Consider the following 17,555-nt stretch of genomic DNA (forward strand, 5'->3'; position numbering starts at 1 on the left):
TTTGCCTGAATTTCAGTTTTTCATGATCTTAAGAATCCAAAGGCCTCAGTTTATATGCCTAAAATGAGCTAAATAGCTTTCCATACATCCATTTCTGTTATTTCATAGTAGCTATTTAATGCCTTTGACATTATTATAAGTTGAGTAAGTGTCTAAATGTGTACCTCTCTAGTGTCTGAACTACACATTTAAGAGGATAAGTGATCAGAGGCTGTTATGCACTGTCTTAAATTTGTGTGTGTGAAAGGATGGTCTGTGTGTACATTGCGTTTGTGAGGGGTTGTGTGTGAAAGGATGGTCTGTGTGTACATTCTTCTGTGTGTACATTGCGTTTGTGAGGCCCTCTACACTCCTCAGCGGACCAACACCATTAAAAACACAAAACAGAGAGAAGACATTATTTATTTATTTTACCACATCTGTAAAAGCTCACAAACACACATCCTGAGTGTCATACCACTCAATATATAAAATGTATTTATTATTTTTAATAAATATCAAATTCATATGTGGTAAAAAAAAAAAAAGCAGTAACCGTAGGACAAATTCTTAGATTTTATGCAGTCAAAGCACTGTGTTAAGTAAAAATGATCATTAAATATCATCTGTGATCATGATAACATCAGCTTGTCATTGTGACGTCACAAAACTGAACTTTTACCTCAAGGATCAGACTTAACATGCAGTCACATATGCAAAATTTTGCTGGCAAAAAAGCCCATTGTCAGTAGTGTAGCACAACTCACGCAGAAATCACTTTCAAATCAAGCAGCTTTCCGTTGGTCAACCCTGGAAAATTCACGGCATAGATATACGTATTAATAATTTATGCACCATCTTGAACCAGTCACGAAATCTGTGTGGGGAAAATTTAACATAAAACGTAATTCCAGATTACATGGATTCCTATGGAAACAATGAATTTTCACAGTTGAAATCCACTCAACAGCGGTAAAAGTGACCGCATCTTTAATCTGTGGCTTTCACGGCAAAATTAAACTTTTAAGGCAACCTTTAGGAAATTATCAAAAGAAATATTCAAGTTAGTGGTTACTACAGAAAACAATAATGTCAACTTGGCCGACAGTTAACCCTGATAAAAATGCTTTTACAATAGAAGTCTATGGGGCAACAGCCATATTTGCACTATAAACTTATATGTAGGTTATGACTGAAATAAATCAACAGTTTGCTGTCGATACTGTCAATAGAGCATAAAGGTGCCATGTGTAATGTTAAAGAACTGACTGAACCAGTAGTGTTTATGGCAGGACTGTCTGAGCAACAGAGTACTGCAGAGTAGGCTGAAACAGGAAGTTAGCCTCACCCTGGAAAGATGATAAAAACCCAGTAAAGTTTTTCCATTAGCTTTCTGGATTATTGCAGAAAATAAGCTCCGGGACCAATAAAAGTTTATGATTCTTACACTTTTTGTTCAACATGGTAACCTCCACAAATGAAAAAGCATAAATTCAACTGACAGAAGTAAAAAGCTAAACGTGGGCTATAAACGAACTTGTCCACAATCATATGAATTCAGTAAGCTTCTGACAACTCTTTCAATCCTTAGTTGGAAAGTTTGAGTTAGAATAGTTTGCAAGAGTGTGATTCTGAACATAGTGAGGCTGTGAAAGCGACTCATAAGTAGACGAGTTTACCCGCTCAGTGTGAACATTAACATCCCAGAATACATCTCTAGCCTCATTTAGACAATTTTTAGCAACCAGTGTGATTCTGAACATAGTGAGGTGCAAAATCAGTGGGGTATTACTGATGTATTTTATGTTGTAGAATAAAACGTGAAAATATCTTGAGCTTGAGTAAACAGTAAACAGACATTAAACCAAATACTTATTCACAAAAAAAAAAAAAAACATTACATTTAGTAAGACGCAACTGGAAGTGCAAAAACAGTGCATAAAAATAATAAAAATACACTAATTTTTGCACAAAAATGCTAACTAACTATTAAAGGAAATTATTCATTAGTCATTTGTGTGTGTTTCTGATTTCTTTTGTTGAGCTTGTGGCACAGAAATTACACACTTCACATTTGGCTTGTGTTAACCCTGAATAATCCCTTAAAACCCAGCAAAACTGCTCAAACATCCACGAACTGTGTTTCAGTTTTTGAAATCTAACAAAATGCAGCTAGGAGGTTTAACAATTCTGTTCAATGTGAGAATTTAAATGTGCCAGCTATTCCTAAACAAAGACTTATGTGAAGTTCTCCCTGAGAATGAGTTATAGATACTGGGATACTCTTGAAACTTGTCTGTAAACACCGAGAAATTATACAGAATTTCCCAAATCCCAGAGTCCCATCATCACAAACACTCTGTTCACTAAGATACTGTTGACCAGTCCGATGGAAACATATGTGCTGAACTTATACGGCACCTCGATCTCTTTCCTTCTGCGTGCATCGACATCACTCACAGAGGCTCCAGAAATTCGACAGAGCACCCGCAGACTCGCCCAGCGCACCGTCTGCCGGGTCAGAACCAGCATCCCTAACCCGACCAGGAACCGCGCCACACCGAGACCCAAGGCCACGAGGGTCAGCGGTGGAAGGGTCACTGGAAAAGGCCCAGCAAGGTCAAATGTCAAGCCCAATCGCTCATTCACCCAGTATCCGACTGAACATCCCGAACAGCATGCTAAAATAATGGTGGTGTCCCCCCGTGTGGTGCTGTAATGGTCCAGCTCGGGGTACTTATAGGACAGGAAGAGGGGCAGAACCACCCCCACTATGGGGGAGAGAGGGTTGTGCAGCTGAAGGTAGTCAATGGTTCCCCAGTACGGGTACGACAGAGCTATGATGATGGCTGAAATTACAACGCCACAGATCACATCCTGAGAGGAAACATAAAGGAGAATGATTTCAGTCATTAGTATCAGACTCTGTAATTCTAGCTTTATTTCTATTTTGTATCTAGTTTTATGCACGGTCTTAATGACACAATAATGCCGTTTTTATGCCATTATTATGAAATATGTACACATTTTCTATGCATGGTAACCGCGTTGCCATGCAGTTGCTAGGGTGTTCTGAGTGGTAAATGTATTGCTATGCAAATTCAGGGGTGTTCTGAGGGGTTCTAGATTGTTGCAAGGATGTTTCTAGTGGTTTATGTGTTGTGCAGTTGCTAGGGTGTTCTTAATGGTTAACGTGTAGTTATGGTGTTACTATTCAGTTGCTAAGGTGTTTTGAGCGGTTGTTAATTTGTTGCTATGGTGTTCTGAGTGGTTATCATGTTGCTATGGTGTTCTGAGTGGTTGTTAATTTGTTGCCATGCAGTTGCTACATTGTTCTGATTTGTTGTTAGTATGTTGCTATGCGGTTGCTACAATGTTCTGAGTGGTTGTTAATTTGTTGCCATGCCAATGCTAGTGTTCTGAGTGGTTGTTAATACTGTTGTTAATGTGTTGCATGGTTGTTACGAGTGATTAGAATATTTCTAGCTGGTTTCAGGGGTGTTCTAATTGGGTGTTAACATGTTGCTGTGTGGTTGCTAGGGTGTTATGCATGGTTATTAGGATGTTGTAAGCTGTTCGCAGGGTGTTCTAAATCAAAATTTTTCTATATGGTCAATTTTACTACAATGTGACATGTAAAGCTGCATTTAGATCAACAGGTTTACAGCTAGATTTAATGCTAAACTACTAAATGTACTACTACTACACTACCAAGTTTTTGAATAATACTATATCAAAATATTTACTAATACAAATCTTGTAATATATTAAAATATTAATGTTTTTAAATATTCATATTAATATTATTTTTATTATATTGATATCTCCAAGCATGAGCAATAGACCAAATGTTTGCCTCAGCATGATGCACCACTACTGCTGTGCTATATTAAAGGAACTAGAGGTAAAAATCTATGGAGACCAGCCAGACAATATGAATTATACAGGATTATAAATGTTTCATATCAGACGCAAAAGCATATGTGCATTTTAAAGTCTCTCTTCCAGACTTACCAGAGCAGAGTGCATGCCGGTGTAAAGACGACTCAGACACACCAGCGCAGACAGAACCACGGCCACAATCAGTCCCAGTTCAAACGGGAACTAACATGCAAAGACAGAATAACCAACAGTTCAATCAAAAATGAGCATTTTAGCAACAGTCACTTTGATGTACCTTGTGTCAAAAGTGGCCATGTTTGAATGTAAACAAATACAAATTCGATTTGAAAGCTATGGCAGAGGATAAGATTTCTATAAATAATGTGCTACATTTGATCCACTCTACACAAAAAGCTATCTTTTAGCTCTAAGGCACATGAACTACTTCTATGGTGTTTTTCGACTTAACGTGTCTTTCTAACTGAAAATTTATAGTCTTAATCAAAACATCCTCTCATCCATCTTTCCTTGTCGTCTTTTCCTTTCTCTCTCTCTGTCTCTTCTCCTAATAACATCTCTTTTCTCCTGACATGTGCTCTTCCCTCTGGTTTTAATTCAGGACTCTGTTAATCACTGACAACACTGGAAGAGGCTTCACATATTCATGAAGTTGCTCCGCCCCCTCTGTTCTGTCTTACTCCATCCGTCTCCTTGTCTCTCCATCTGTCTATCTCTCCTTTCCTTTCTTTCTTCCTCTGTCAGCTGGGGGTCTTTCACAGGAAGTTAATGAAGAATGTTTCCTGAATGGGCACAAAGGACTGTGGGACAGTAGAGCTCATGTATAATTGACTGGAATGGCTTTTTTTTACTCTTAAATCATACACATACAGATCTCTGGATTCCTTTACGCACAAAAAAAGTTTTTTTCAAATCAGTTAATAAGCTAGTAATTTAACCAGCTTTAAGTAAGGCAACAATGTTTTTCAAAACTGAATGTCTGGACTAGTAACTAATTACTTTTTCTCTAATGCTCACTAGGGCTGCATTTATTTGATCAGAAATACAGTAAATATATATAATATATAATATTAAAAATAATATATATATATTTTTACTATTTAAAATAACTATTTTCCATGTAATATATTGTAAAATGTCATTTGTTCACGACACAAAGCTGAATTTTCAGCATCATTACTCCAGTCTTCAGTGCCACATGATCCTTCAGAAATCATTCTAATGTGCTGCTCAAGAACCATTTTTGATTATTATCAATGTTGAAAAGAGTTGTGCTGCTTCATATTTTTGTAGAGCCTGTGATACGGTTTGTTAGGATTAATTATAAATAGAAAGTTCAAAAGAACAGCATTTATTTGGAATAGAAATTGTATAACATGTCACTTTTTATCAATTTAAGGCATATTTGCTGATTGAAAGCATTACATTCTTTTAAAAAAACAACAACAACAACAACATTATTACTGGCCCCAAACATTTGACATCAGTGTAAATTTTGCTCCAATTTCATTATTTTTCATCATTATATCTCTTCGTAAATTTAACTTGATATCTTGACTACAGTTTCAAATTAGCTTCAACACATACTTAATTTTCTTTGCAAAATTTTTTTTTTTAAATTAACATGTAAAAATTGCTGCCTATATCAACAAATAAGCCTACAGACAAAACAGCAAAACAACACTCTTAAAGAAAGGAATGCAACTTTACAATCCACTAATAAAGTTTTACAATGCTTATATGAGTGTGCTACTGTGCGGCCCTCTATAAAAGGAGCACAGATGTTTATCGGTTTACACTTACAATTGAACCAATATTTGAAAACACTCAAGAGTCAAAGGTTTGAAAGCTGATGGATGGCACCGTCTATACCTGACACTGATTGACAGTCATTTACTGAGAGTTCATTATAGTGGCACACAGCAGATGTGTGGGCGGGACTTGGGCTGACTGATGGTGACAGATGGCTCCGCCCCTTCAGTGAACTATGCAAAAACAAACCACATTCAAAACATTCTCGATCTAGCATGCCTGACCTTCACTCTCTCCTGAGCACTTAGAAGCAGTGTAAATGAGATGGCTGTCGCTGCCATGGCGTGTGTGGATGGCATCCCGTACTCTGCGTCCACACGCGTCTCCAGTTTGACCACAGGGGGAGATGGTGGACGCGGAAGCTTTAAAATATCCTTCATCACTTGTCCTATATACATCACCACCTGCAGAGAGAGAGAGAGAGAGAGAGAGAGAGTGTGATATATACATCACCACCTGGAGGGGGGAGAGATGGGGTGTGAGTGGGAGAGTGCAAAATAAGTACTCTCTCTGAAAAAAAAAAGGGTACAAATATGTACCGTTAAGGTAGCTACTAACATTTACATACCTTTATGGTACTAATATGTACCATTTTGGGGTAAATAAGGTACAAATGTATACCTATTGGAAATGTAGTGACCAGTGACAGCTTTTGTACTTTCTGAGAGTGTAGTATAAGATTATAATGCAACTAAATATCCAAAAATTGTACTTTTTTGTTAGCATTTACAACATATTGCCAGATTTAGGCAACTATTTCCAGTTCAGTGTTATTTTAGTATCATTAATATATTATTATAGTTTTTATTTATATTTATTAATACATTTATACATTCAGATTTTATTAATAGGCCTACATTTATTAACGTCTATGCATATGTCAATTTTTTATTTCAGTTTCAGTTTTTGTTATTTTAGTGGACTACTTCAAGATAAACAAAAATTAGAGATGTTGTTTTTCTGTTAGAGTTTATCGCATTTCAAGCAACAAAATGTTTTAATGGTTTCAGTTTTAGGGTTTGTTTACAAGACAAGGATTGCACTAAAAAGCAGAAGTTTTTCTTTTGTTTTTACAAAGTTTTGCGTTACAGATGACAACTTTGTCAAAAATTTTACAAAGTTTTGCGTTACAGATGACAACTTACTAAAAATTCTATACTTTGCATGCCATGACATCAGTTGATGATTTCACTTAGAAAACACTAATGTAAAGAAACATTATGGGCCTGCACAGTTACAGATGACAACTTTGTCAAAAACATCCCTGGTGTCAAACTCGGTTCCTGGATGGCAAATGTTATTTAAAAATGGTCATGTAACACCCCCTTAGCTGACGATAATAACCTTGGTTAAGTCATGACAAGATATAGCAAAAATTCAAAATGATTACTCACTGAATGTTTGAGCAAATGAATAACTTCTCTCGTGTTACATTTAGTTCATTATAAATAGCGACGCTGATTCCAGAGGTTAACCAATCAAATGCAGTTTGTCTAATGCTGTTGCTGTGGAAACTATATGTAACCTTGTGGAAACAGCATTAAGTGAACCAAGATATAATAGAAACACTTTCTGTCAATTCTAATCCATTTCTCCTCCTTGCAGAAAAACAAAGACCCTACAGTATGATGATTTTATCACAGGGTGTGTGTGATTTTCTCAGCCACTCACGGCCCACATGTTGACGAGCCGCCTGCACAGAAACGGGTCGAGGTTCCAGTGGATGCAGGGCAGGAAGGTGATGTAAAAGACCTCATGGCCCAGAGCAGCTGAAGTCACAAACAGGAAGTAGAAGAGCCAGTTCCTCACCTCATATCGAGGCCTGGGATGCTCCTGAACAGAGAAATTCATCTCACTGAATAAACTGCTTCACCACATCACAACAAATCACAATCACACTTAGTTAGATAAATAATATACCAGTACCAATACACACACACACATATATACACATACATACACACATATGTATATATATATACACATACATATATATATGTAGGCTATATATATGTAACACCATGAAAGACAAATTTTTATCTGTGCACCATAAAAGCCTATATCAAACAAATTTTACTTTTACGCATTTCATTTACGAAACTATATTAAAGCTTAATGACATTCGTAACTAAACGAATTATTACTAAAAACTATTTTTTTTTATTATTAGTAGTAGTAGTATTAAAGTATATTATTAATGCAAGATATGAAAGCAAGATTTATGTTCAGGTTGGTGACCTGCCTTTCAGTTTAAAGCTTATTGTATATATTAAAATTAAATGAATTTTGAAAAGTTTTTTTATTATTATTATTATTTATCTACAAGATGAGACATCAAAAATTGCTTTATAAACATCTGACTGTCTAATCCAACCAGAGAAACAGGAAAATCTTGTAGTTGGGTATTTCTGTTTTTAAAAGCACAGCCTTTGCATTTGGGAAGCTCTCGATTTTAATTCGCCTGAATGAAGAGTCTGATTTAAATCTGATTTACTTACTTCGCCTTTGGTTTCACACGGTGAACTGGCGGGTTTATAGTTGGAGTTACTGTCTTGTGCGCGTGACGTCCCGTTCGCCACCTGCTCCGCTCCTCGCCGGTGGATCGTGACCGGACCATTCTTACCGGATCCATTGGCGTGAACGAGTCCGTTCTGACTAACACGCGAGCACGTCTCTCTCGGAACCAGCCCGCAGCACCGCTGGAAAGCGGCCACCAGCTCGGGGCTGTTCAGGTACGAGATGAGCCCCCACATAACCGCGCGGAGTTTAAGCTTCCGCAACCAGCCCGCGTGCACAGGTGTGTTGTACAGCTGCAGGTGACAGAGCGTGAAAGTGTGCTGACGTAGAAGCTCATGGCTGTTTTGAATGGCTGACACGTTTACGCACGGAAAATTACCTGCTTATCATATACAGGGGGGTGATTCCTGCCTTGCAGAACCTTTGACTCCGTGACTTTAAATGAATATTCTATTGTTATTCTAGTCATTTAGTGACGTATATTTCTGTATCTGAAAGTAATTTTCAGAAATAATCAAGTGATCAAGCTCAATCTCTTCGATCTTATTTATAGCAAAAAAAAAAAAAAAAAAAAAAACAATTCGATGATGTTGTCAACTTTGTGTTCATTTTGATTTCATATTAATAAAAATAAATAAATAAATAAAAGTCTGAAATGTCATAATCAATGTAATGTTGATAATGATATTTTATTTACTAAAAGAGAACATATTCTCCTCTAAAATAAATTACAAACTAAATGATTGAAGTATCAGCGCTATATCTAAGTATATTGGCTTTCAAAAAGAACTTACTGTACTTTTGAATCTGTGGTATCAGATTGTAAAATAAATAATTATTGAATAAATTATGAATTGAGTTTAGTCTAGTATAGTATGATATTATATTTTTTTTTTTTATTTTTTTTTATTTATTTATTTATTTGTGAGTAAAATGAATCTAAATCCATTTGAACAAACTATTTCCAAGATTTAATCCATTCTCATATAGCCTAAAGCCCAATTATATTTCTTTTGAACTGGGCTCTGGTGTCTATGCTGATGTTTTCCCACCAAAAATGCACTTCCTGGTCCTGGAAGATGATGTCATTTAGCAAATGGCTTTTGTTCGTTTTTGTTTTTTGTTAGTTTCAACAAAAAAAGACTATCAGGAAACTGAAATTAAGGAAAGACCTGCTAATTTAAATGTTTTGTTTGATTAGTAAAAAAAAATAATTAAGAAACATTTAAAAGATTTCTTAAAAAACTGACAGCTTTTCATGTCAGAAGTTATGGGAAATTTCCTTTTTTGGTAAATTGTGAATGTAATATTGTATCCAACAACACAAAAGGACCCCGGGGCTAGATGTCACAAAAAATGTGAACATAATAAACATGTTTATTTATGTGAATGGAGGGTGTCTGGGAAGTCTGTGAATGAAGCTAAAAAATCAGGCAAGCCTTTTCTGGATTATTAGTTTCCATGACAACAACGTGAGCCAGTTGAAATGTCAGACAGGTAGATGACTCACAATGGGGCATGAACGCGGTTAAATGATGCATGGAAGAAAACACAGAGAGGTTTGGACAGCCAAAAAGGAGTTAAATCTACTGACGTAAACAACATGGTTTAGCCGAAGGCTCGTGCTGTTTGACCAGGACGCGTGTCTGATGCTTTGATTGAGGTGTGATTCCCGCCGCGTCCCGCATCTTTCCGGATCGGTTCTGGAGGAGAGCAATTAAAGCATTACATCACCGGAACAACTCGGTTAATTATTTACTCAACGTGCACGGAGAATACAATAAGCGATTTAAAAAAAAAAAGGCCTGACACAAAAATGTCAGGGTTTACCGGCGTACGCTGACGGGATAAAGAGAAGAAAAGGCTGCTCGCGTGACTGGCTCGCGTTCTTTGTGTGGAGGATGTGAGGCAGCGCGAGATGCCATGGCAGCGGCGGATGCAGCAGCAGCAGCTAACGGGCCGGAGCCTCCCGGTGTTCCGGTACCCAATGCGTTTCCCTATGAGGAATACGAGTGCAAAATCTGCTACAACTTTTTCGACCTCGACCGTCGGGCGCCCAAGATCTTGGAGTGTCTGCACACGTTCTGCGAGGAGTGTCTCCACGCGCTGCAGCTGTGCGAGGAGCGGCCGTGGCGCATCAGCTGCCCCGTGTGCCGCCACCGCACGCCGGTCCCGGACTACCGGATCCAGAACCTGCCTAACAACACAAAGGCGACGGAGGACTTCCCTCTGTACATCGACTCGGACCCCGTGCCTCAGGATGCTCTGCCGCCTCACCGGCCTCCGCTGCACCCGGCGCTCGTGGCGCTCAGGCGCGAGGAGGACGCGTCCATGGCTGGTCACGCGACGCCGTCCACCACGACGGTGTCCACCGCGACCACGCTGTCCCAGGACTCGGTCTCGCGCTATGAGAGCTGCCAAAACTGCAGGCGTCTCGCGCTGACCACCGGATGCGTGTGCGTCATCTTCTCGTTATTGTCCATGCTAGTGCTGCTCTTCATGGGCCTCATTTTCGTGCACAGCCACGGCGGGCCGCCCTCGCCCGCGGGACCCCTCTGCCTGTCGGTGGCCAGCATCCTCGCCATGGTGTCTGCGATGGTAACGTGGCTCCTCTACTGGCTCAAAGACCGCCCGGAGCACGAGACGGGCCGCTCCTCGGCCACCACTAACGCGAGCCGGAGAAACGCGTGACAGGAGATGAGCACCGTATGACAAGCGTTTATTAATACCAGTTAGTTTCTCTTCATGTTACTAGTACTTTCAGTAGGCTATCTTTGGTTAAACTTTATTTTAAGGTGTCCTTGTTACAGTGTAATTATACATATAAGTACTAAGTAATAGGATATTTACTATATGTGACCCTGGACCACAAAACTAGTCATAAGGGTACATTTTTCTGAAACTGAGATTTATAGCTGCATCATCTGAAAGCTGAATATAAGCTTTCCATTGATGTATGGTTTGTTAGGATAGGACAATATTTGACCGAGATAACTGGAATCTGAGGCTGCAAAAAAAAAAAAAAATTTAAAAAAAAAATTTGAGAAATATTGAGAAAATCACCTTTAAAGTTGTCCAAATGAAGTTCTTAGCAATGCATATTACTAATCAGATATTAGGTTTTGATATATTTATGGTAGAAAATTCACAAAATATCTTCATGGAACATGATCTTCACTTAATATCTGAATGATTTTTGGCATAAACAAAAAATATACAATTTTGACCCATACAATGTGTTGTTGGCTATTGCAACAAATATATCTGTGCGATTTATGACTGGTTTTGTGGTCCAGGGTCACATATGATTAGGGTTAGACTTAGGGTTACTTGCATGTAATTATGCATAATTAATTGTTATAATAATAGTAAGTGCATGTAACAAGGACACCTTAAAATAAAGTGTTACCGTATCTTTTATATAGTTGAACTAGTACTTATTTATTAGGTTAATCAGATGTGCCTACTTCTATCAATCCCAGTATACTGGAAAAAAACAAGGCTACTTTGAAACAATTTTCACTCTAGTAAAATTCACAAATAATTAAGAAGAAACCTCAAGTAACACATTGGATTCAATTATGTGAAATTCTGGAAGTATTTTCTTGCAAAACACAGGCCAACTTCTCCGTGTTATTTACAAACATATTTTTTACAGTATAATCACTAGAAACATTTTGTTACGATTGCTTATATTTGTGTTATGATTACTTATTACTTATTTGTTAGTTTCTGCATTAGGGTAGCTTACAGTGAGCAATGCATTTATTAAAGTCAGTTAATAAAAATACAACTTTTCAGTGTTACTTCTGGTTAGCTTAGGTCCATTAGGCTAATATTAACAAATACATCTTTTGATTGTAATAGTGTATTCATAAATGTTGAAATTAACATTAATTAAGATTAATAAACGCTTCATAAGTATTTTTCATTGTTTAACTAATGCTAACAAATGGAACGTTATTGTAAAGTGTTACCAATGTTACTTGGAATTCACACTAGTGTCTGATTAGTATAGGGAAACTGGAAAAATACAAGGAAATCCTTAAAAAGCAATTTCAAAAACTAAAGAAGGACTAGTACTTATAGAAGTACTAATGAGTCTTTATCAGATCACTTAATAGGACAGGCTGGTGTTTCCCGACAAGGAGTATGGGTGCAAAATCTGCCACTTTTTCAACTATTTCAGCCCAAAATCTTGGAGTGCCTGCACACCTTAAGCAAGAAGAGTCTGCGTATGTTGCTTGTGTGCAAGGAGAAGCCGTGGTGCATCAGATGCCCCCTATGCCACACAAACCAGACTATCAGATACAGAACCTGCCCCACAGCATCCACCGCAACCGGATACGTGTGCGCCATCTTCTCCTTCCTGTCCATTTTTGTGCTGCTCTTCATGGGCCTCATATTTGTGCATGGCCACCTGAGGTTCTTGTGAGCTTGAGAAGACTTCATACATCCTCTAAAAATCACCAAAACATCTGATGGTTAAGCGTTGCAAATATAGTGCTGGGAAAAACCCACAGCTGCCATTTGGTGTGATATTTAGCTCCTAATGCAATGATATTCGGATGCTGGTTGAGAGGCCACTATACAGAGTGGGGTCCAAAAGTCAAACCACTAGTGAAAATGCATCTATTTTGTATTGTTTTATCATTTAACCCAACATTTTTATTAATTACATTACACTTTTATCCAAAACAACTTAAACTGCATTCAAATAGTTCATGCATTCATTTCCAGAGAATACATACATGACCTTAGCATTATTAGCACTGTGCAAAGTTTAATTACAAAAACCGGTCACAAATCTGCATACTAGCCTAGAATTAGTACTTCTTTTCTATTTTATGTCAAAACCTTCCTATATTCTTTCAGGTTTAAATACTAAAATGTGGTCTCAGGCTTCTGGACCCCACTTTACATAATACAGTTTTATCATAGCAAATGAGATCTGCACTTATTTGGCATTTACTGGAAATTCACTAATAAAGTCTGGTAGCTAGGTAAACACTCGGCCGAGCAAACGTGATTATTGGATGATGTTCTCAAACTGGCTGCTGGGTGTTGTCATCCTCTTGCTGTATCATATACTATTCGGTCTTTGAAAAGAAGACCTCTTTGTTCTTATGGATTGATAGCTTTACTATAGAAATTGCGAATTTTATACCACCTCTTTGTTCTCCACTTCACCTATGCATCTATCACGGTGAAACCGTGTCGTTTGACAACTAACTGACAATCTCTTTTTGCTATCGTCTGTGTGTGCTTTTAATGTGCGTAGCATCACAATGCATTGACCTTAGTATTCACTCCTTCATCAGATTTTGGTACCACGCAAACCTGTGATGAGCAGTATCTGATGCACCTAGTTTAGAAGAAAACCTGCATGTTGTTAAACAAAAACTAGATACTGAACTGTGCTTGGAAACGAAGGTCTGCCTTCATTACTTGAGGAAAGCCTCATTGTTTATCGAATCAGTGCAGCTGATTTGTCATTTCTAGAATAAGCTGACAAGTCAGTCATTTATAAAGGGTATTTGATATGATGATATTCCATTTAAGAAGTGTACAAATCGTAGCAGTTCTCTGTTAAGGTGCAGTCACATTAACCGTTTCTCAACTAAATTTCAAAGGTAAATTCAAGTCATTCAAATAGGAATTACTTTTTTCGCCTGAAAAAAAGTTGGCTACACAGATTTTGCTCGCATTGACAAACAGAAAGCTACTTGGTATGAAAGTGACTTTTGTGCGAGCCTGTGATTTATAAAACTGACAATGGCGTTTTTTTTACTTGCAAAATTTCGCTAATGTGACTGCACATTTAAAAAAAGATGCGAGTGAAGCAAGCAGGAATCTGACACCTGAGGAGCAGCTAGAGTTTGGCTGTGTCCTTGCAGTGACAGGATGCAGCCATAGAGAAATCAATGATTAAGACTCGCACACTGGGACAGCAGCCAAGAAGTGCTTTCGAGTGTTTACTGACCCACTTATGAAACTCTGCATTTCTCCTATAGGTAATTTGTCCTGGTGTCACAAACTGATATATTCATCTAACTTAACTGTGGCTTGTTAACTTGAGTGCAAAACACAACTAGCCCGCTTTGGCATTATACTGAATATATCATCCAGATTGTTTAGACTTAATGGTTTTATGATGATGATTAAGGACACTTGATGGCCTAAATTTACTTCAATTAGGGTAAAAGCCATTTTCTTTAGAATGGTAAACATACTTGATCAAATCCTCTTAAAGGGATAGTTCATCCAAAAAAATACAATTCTGTAATTTACCCACCCTCATGTCATTCCTGAATCCTCTCGCTTTATCTGTGGAACACAAAAGGAGAAATATGAAAAACATCATGTTCCAAACAGGACAAGAGCAAAACATGAGGGTGTGTAAATCATTTTCAATCACTACTTCTTTAAATTAGCTCTTATGTGCCTTTACGTTTTATTTATTGGTTTATTTATTGAATGAATTGAACATTTTAATAGGAATTATCTAGTGAATTTTCTATAAGCTTACCGTTTGATATGTATAAGTTGTGCTGTTGTTGTAGGCAGATGCGATTGATCAAACCATGTCTGCCCTCTGTTGGTAGACAAGTGTAGTGACGCAGTCATTTGTGTATAGGTTTTGCTTAGATTTTTGTATAAGAAAGGTTTTATAAAGTGAATGTGAGGGTATTTGAATTATTGCAGCAGTGATTTAGACAAGCAAAGGTTTTTTTCCCTGAGTGTTAAGGGAGTAAACAGCCATTATCCGCTGTTATCCGTGCTGTACAAAGCAACACTTGTAGAGAAAGTAGTATAATGTGCAGTAGTGTTATGTAGTCACCAGCTTCACAGCTCCTCCTGCCATTCTGCTGGGCAATATATATGTCATTTTACTTCACACAATGACCTCGGTTTACTGCCTTCTTGATCCCTGCTGAAAAGACCAACAACAAAGTTTGGGGTCAGTAAGATTTTTTTTTTCTTTTTTAAAATAAAGGACATTAAATCATATTAAATTAAGCAGCACAACTGCACATTGATGATAATCAGAAAGAAGAAAATCTGAATGTTTTTGTTTTTTGTATTGTGGTGTTGAATTGTGGAGTGATGTTGTTATAAATTCAGCTTTGCATCACGGGAATAAATGACATTTTAAATATATATTACACTAGAAAATAGTTATTTGTAATGATATTTCACAATTTTTACTGTGCTTTTGATCAAATAAATAGTGAACTTAACATAATTGTTTCAAAAACATTGAAAAATCTTACCGACTCCAAACTTTGAACAGTAGTGTAAACTGCTGGTCTTGCTGGAAAATCTTGCTTGTCAAGAGACCTGGAAGGCACACCAGCATTCAAAGCTCAATATATGCTGGTCTTTTCAACAGTGATGAGGATGAGGAGAAGAGAGAAGATGCTCTTGTCCTCTGTCCTGCTCATAGATGTGAGCCTGAAAGGAAAGTCTGTTGTAAACTCAGTCAACTTGGTCTTGCTGACTCACAGAAACAAGGACCAAACTGTATAGAAGGAAACTGACGATCAAAATGAAACTGATATTTCTGTATCATTCAGTGTGACCTTCCCTTGTTCTCATGGTACCGCTATGGCTGTGACTGTCTGGACCATCAGGCCCGATGTGCACACATCTGTTTATATGTCTGTTTCTCCCGCACACACTGGCCCAGTGACTGCACGGCACTTACCTGAACCCAGTGTTACTGCCTGGGATGACTATACTTCCCTTAATGCACTCCAGCCCTTTTAGTAACACTATGTAGGGTCATGGGCTTTGTACACAGCCCTTATATACTCTGTAATATGTTTATTAGAATTAGGAAATGTGTGTTTTTACTATTATGCCTAAATAATTGTTGTGAAACCTGTTTGAATTGTATTTGCACATTGAAATTGTTCTGTTTACATACAAGAACACACCTCTCGGTTGGCAAATAAATGAGAAAAATGAAGAAAAAGGCTGTTTTCGAGTAATATATATACATAAAATATGAAATCACTGCATGTGTGTGCGCACATGTATCCACCTTATTTATAAACGCGGTAGTTTCCAGTTTTAACGTTTAATAACTAAGATTAACAAATACAGTACGTTATATGGTAAAAATATTCGCGCTATAAACAAATGTGTTCATGATTACGAAAATACATTTAAAAAGTATGATAACAGTTTGCAATATCAACGGATTGTTTTTGAACAGATAAAATAACAGGAAGTGAATTACACCGGAAGCCTCAATTCCTCTAACATTCTGGGAACAAATAAAAACGTTAAAAAATAAGGTGGAATAAAAATTTAATATTTTATTTCCAATAACATTTACGTGTTACTGTGAACACATTAATGTTTTCAGACAGCTTTTCGTTTAAACGTGAGAAGCAAGTTTGACATGGCACAGTAATTTATTCAGTTAGCCTACAATGACGTGTTATGATCTTCCAATTCTGAATAATAAATGTTTCCAGCTGAGTGTCTCAGGATATCTCAACGATGTTGTCCTCCATCCGCACCATGCGTTCTCTGTAGCCTGGAGCTCAGGGATGCTTGTGCCAGTAAATGCATGGTTTTATCCTAAAGTTGTCTTTGGGGAGGATTTACGTTTTCTCTGAGTGAACCCCATCTAATTGAGGTTAAAGTGGTGGTGACCTTCCCCAGGCTGGACAAGACAGATCACAAGACAAATGACACAACAACATATGCACGGTTCAAGAAGTTCATTAAATGGTGTTTGTGTTGGTGAATTCTTGCTACATTGCTGTACAGGTTTATACGCTTTTCTTTCCAACACTGGCAAACCTAGTCTAATTTTAATGACAGTTTTGACCAACATATTCAATATCAGGTTATTTTGTAAGGTGATCACAGTTACAAAAAGCTATTCAGATTTCTTTGTCTTGGGCTAAAAGCATGTATTTCAAAACTTTTTAATAACTTTCATATACATATTGTAAAGCCGATTCAAATTATTTTGACACTGTTTGCTTAGAGAGTATGGATATTTGACCCTTGATAATAAAACTAATTAAGCTCACATGAGAGCCATAGACTGTAGAAAAGAAAGAAAAAAAGAAAAAACAGGATCAGTGCACCTCTGCTCGAGATCTGTTCTCCAAAAATGGATTCGACACGCGGATCTGGTGTTTCAAAGACTTGAACATGCATCATACCGAAGCCTGTTCTCTCCTTTTCAAACCACAATCTGTTTTTTTTTTAAAATGCTGAACAAACGGTATGAACCCAGAAAAACGTTTTATTTTTAATAAGATAGTAGTATATACCATATGCCAATATATTAGGCTTTTATTAGATTAGATTCAACTTTATTG

At 37.4% G+C, this 17,555-nt stretch overlaps 2 protein-coding genes across 3 annotated transcripts; one reads left to right on the forward strand and one right to left on the reverse strand.

Annotated features, from left to right (window-relative positions):
* Positions 1 to 1,758: 1,758 nt before the first annotated feature.
* LOC109104165 (sphingosine-1-phosphate phosphatase 2-like) lies at positions 1,759 to 8,729 on the reverse strand. Of its 2 annotated transcripts, XM_019117523.2 has the most exons (5): positions 8,190 to 8,722; positions 7,363 to 7,524; positions 5,916 to 6,095; positions 3,994 to 4,083; positions 1,759 to 2,856 (listed from the first exon to the last, which is right to left on the reverse strand). In XM_019117523.2, exons 1-5 carry the CDS (start codon positions 8,442 to 8,444, stop codon positions 2,293 to 2,295), a joined length of 1,251 nt encoding a protein of 416 aa, XP_018973068.2. In that variant the 5' UTR covers positions 8,445 to 8,722; the 3' UTR covers positions 1,759 to 2,292. The 2 variants fall into 2 exon arrangements, with proteins under 2 accessions (XP_018973068.2, XP_042596160.1); XM_042740226.1 differs by lacking the exon at positions 5,916 to 6,095 and having other exon boundaries at positions 8,190 to 8,729.
* Positions 8,730 to 9,609: 880 nt separating this feature from the next.
* Positions 9,610 to 11,110, forward strand: LOC109104526 (E3 ubiquitin-protein ligase RNF182-like). The gene has a single exon (XM_019117811.2). The coding sequence runs from the start codon at positions 10,132 to 10,134 to the stop codon at positions 10,897 to 10,899; it is 768 nt and encodes a 255-aa protein (XP_018973356.1). The 5' UTR covers positions 9,610 to 10,131; the 3' UTR covers positions 10,900 to 11,110.
* Positions 11,111 to 17,555: the final 6,445 nt, after the last annotated feature.

Source organism: Cyprinus carpio, chromosome B15 (genome assembly GCF_018340385.1).
Source record: "Cyprinus carpio isolate SPL01 chromosome B15, ASM1834038v1, whole genome shotgun sequence".
In the NCBI taxonomy this organism is placed as follows: Eukaryota; Metazoa; Chordata; class Actinopteri; order Cypriniformes; family Cyprinidae; genus Cyprinus; species Cyprinus carpio.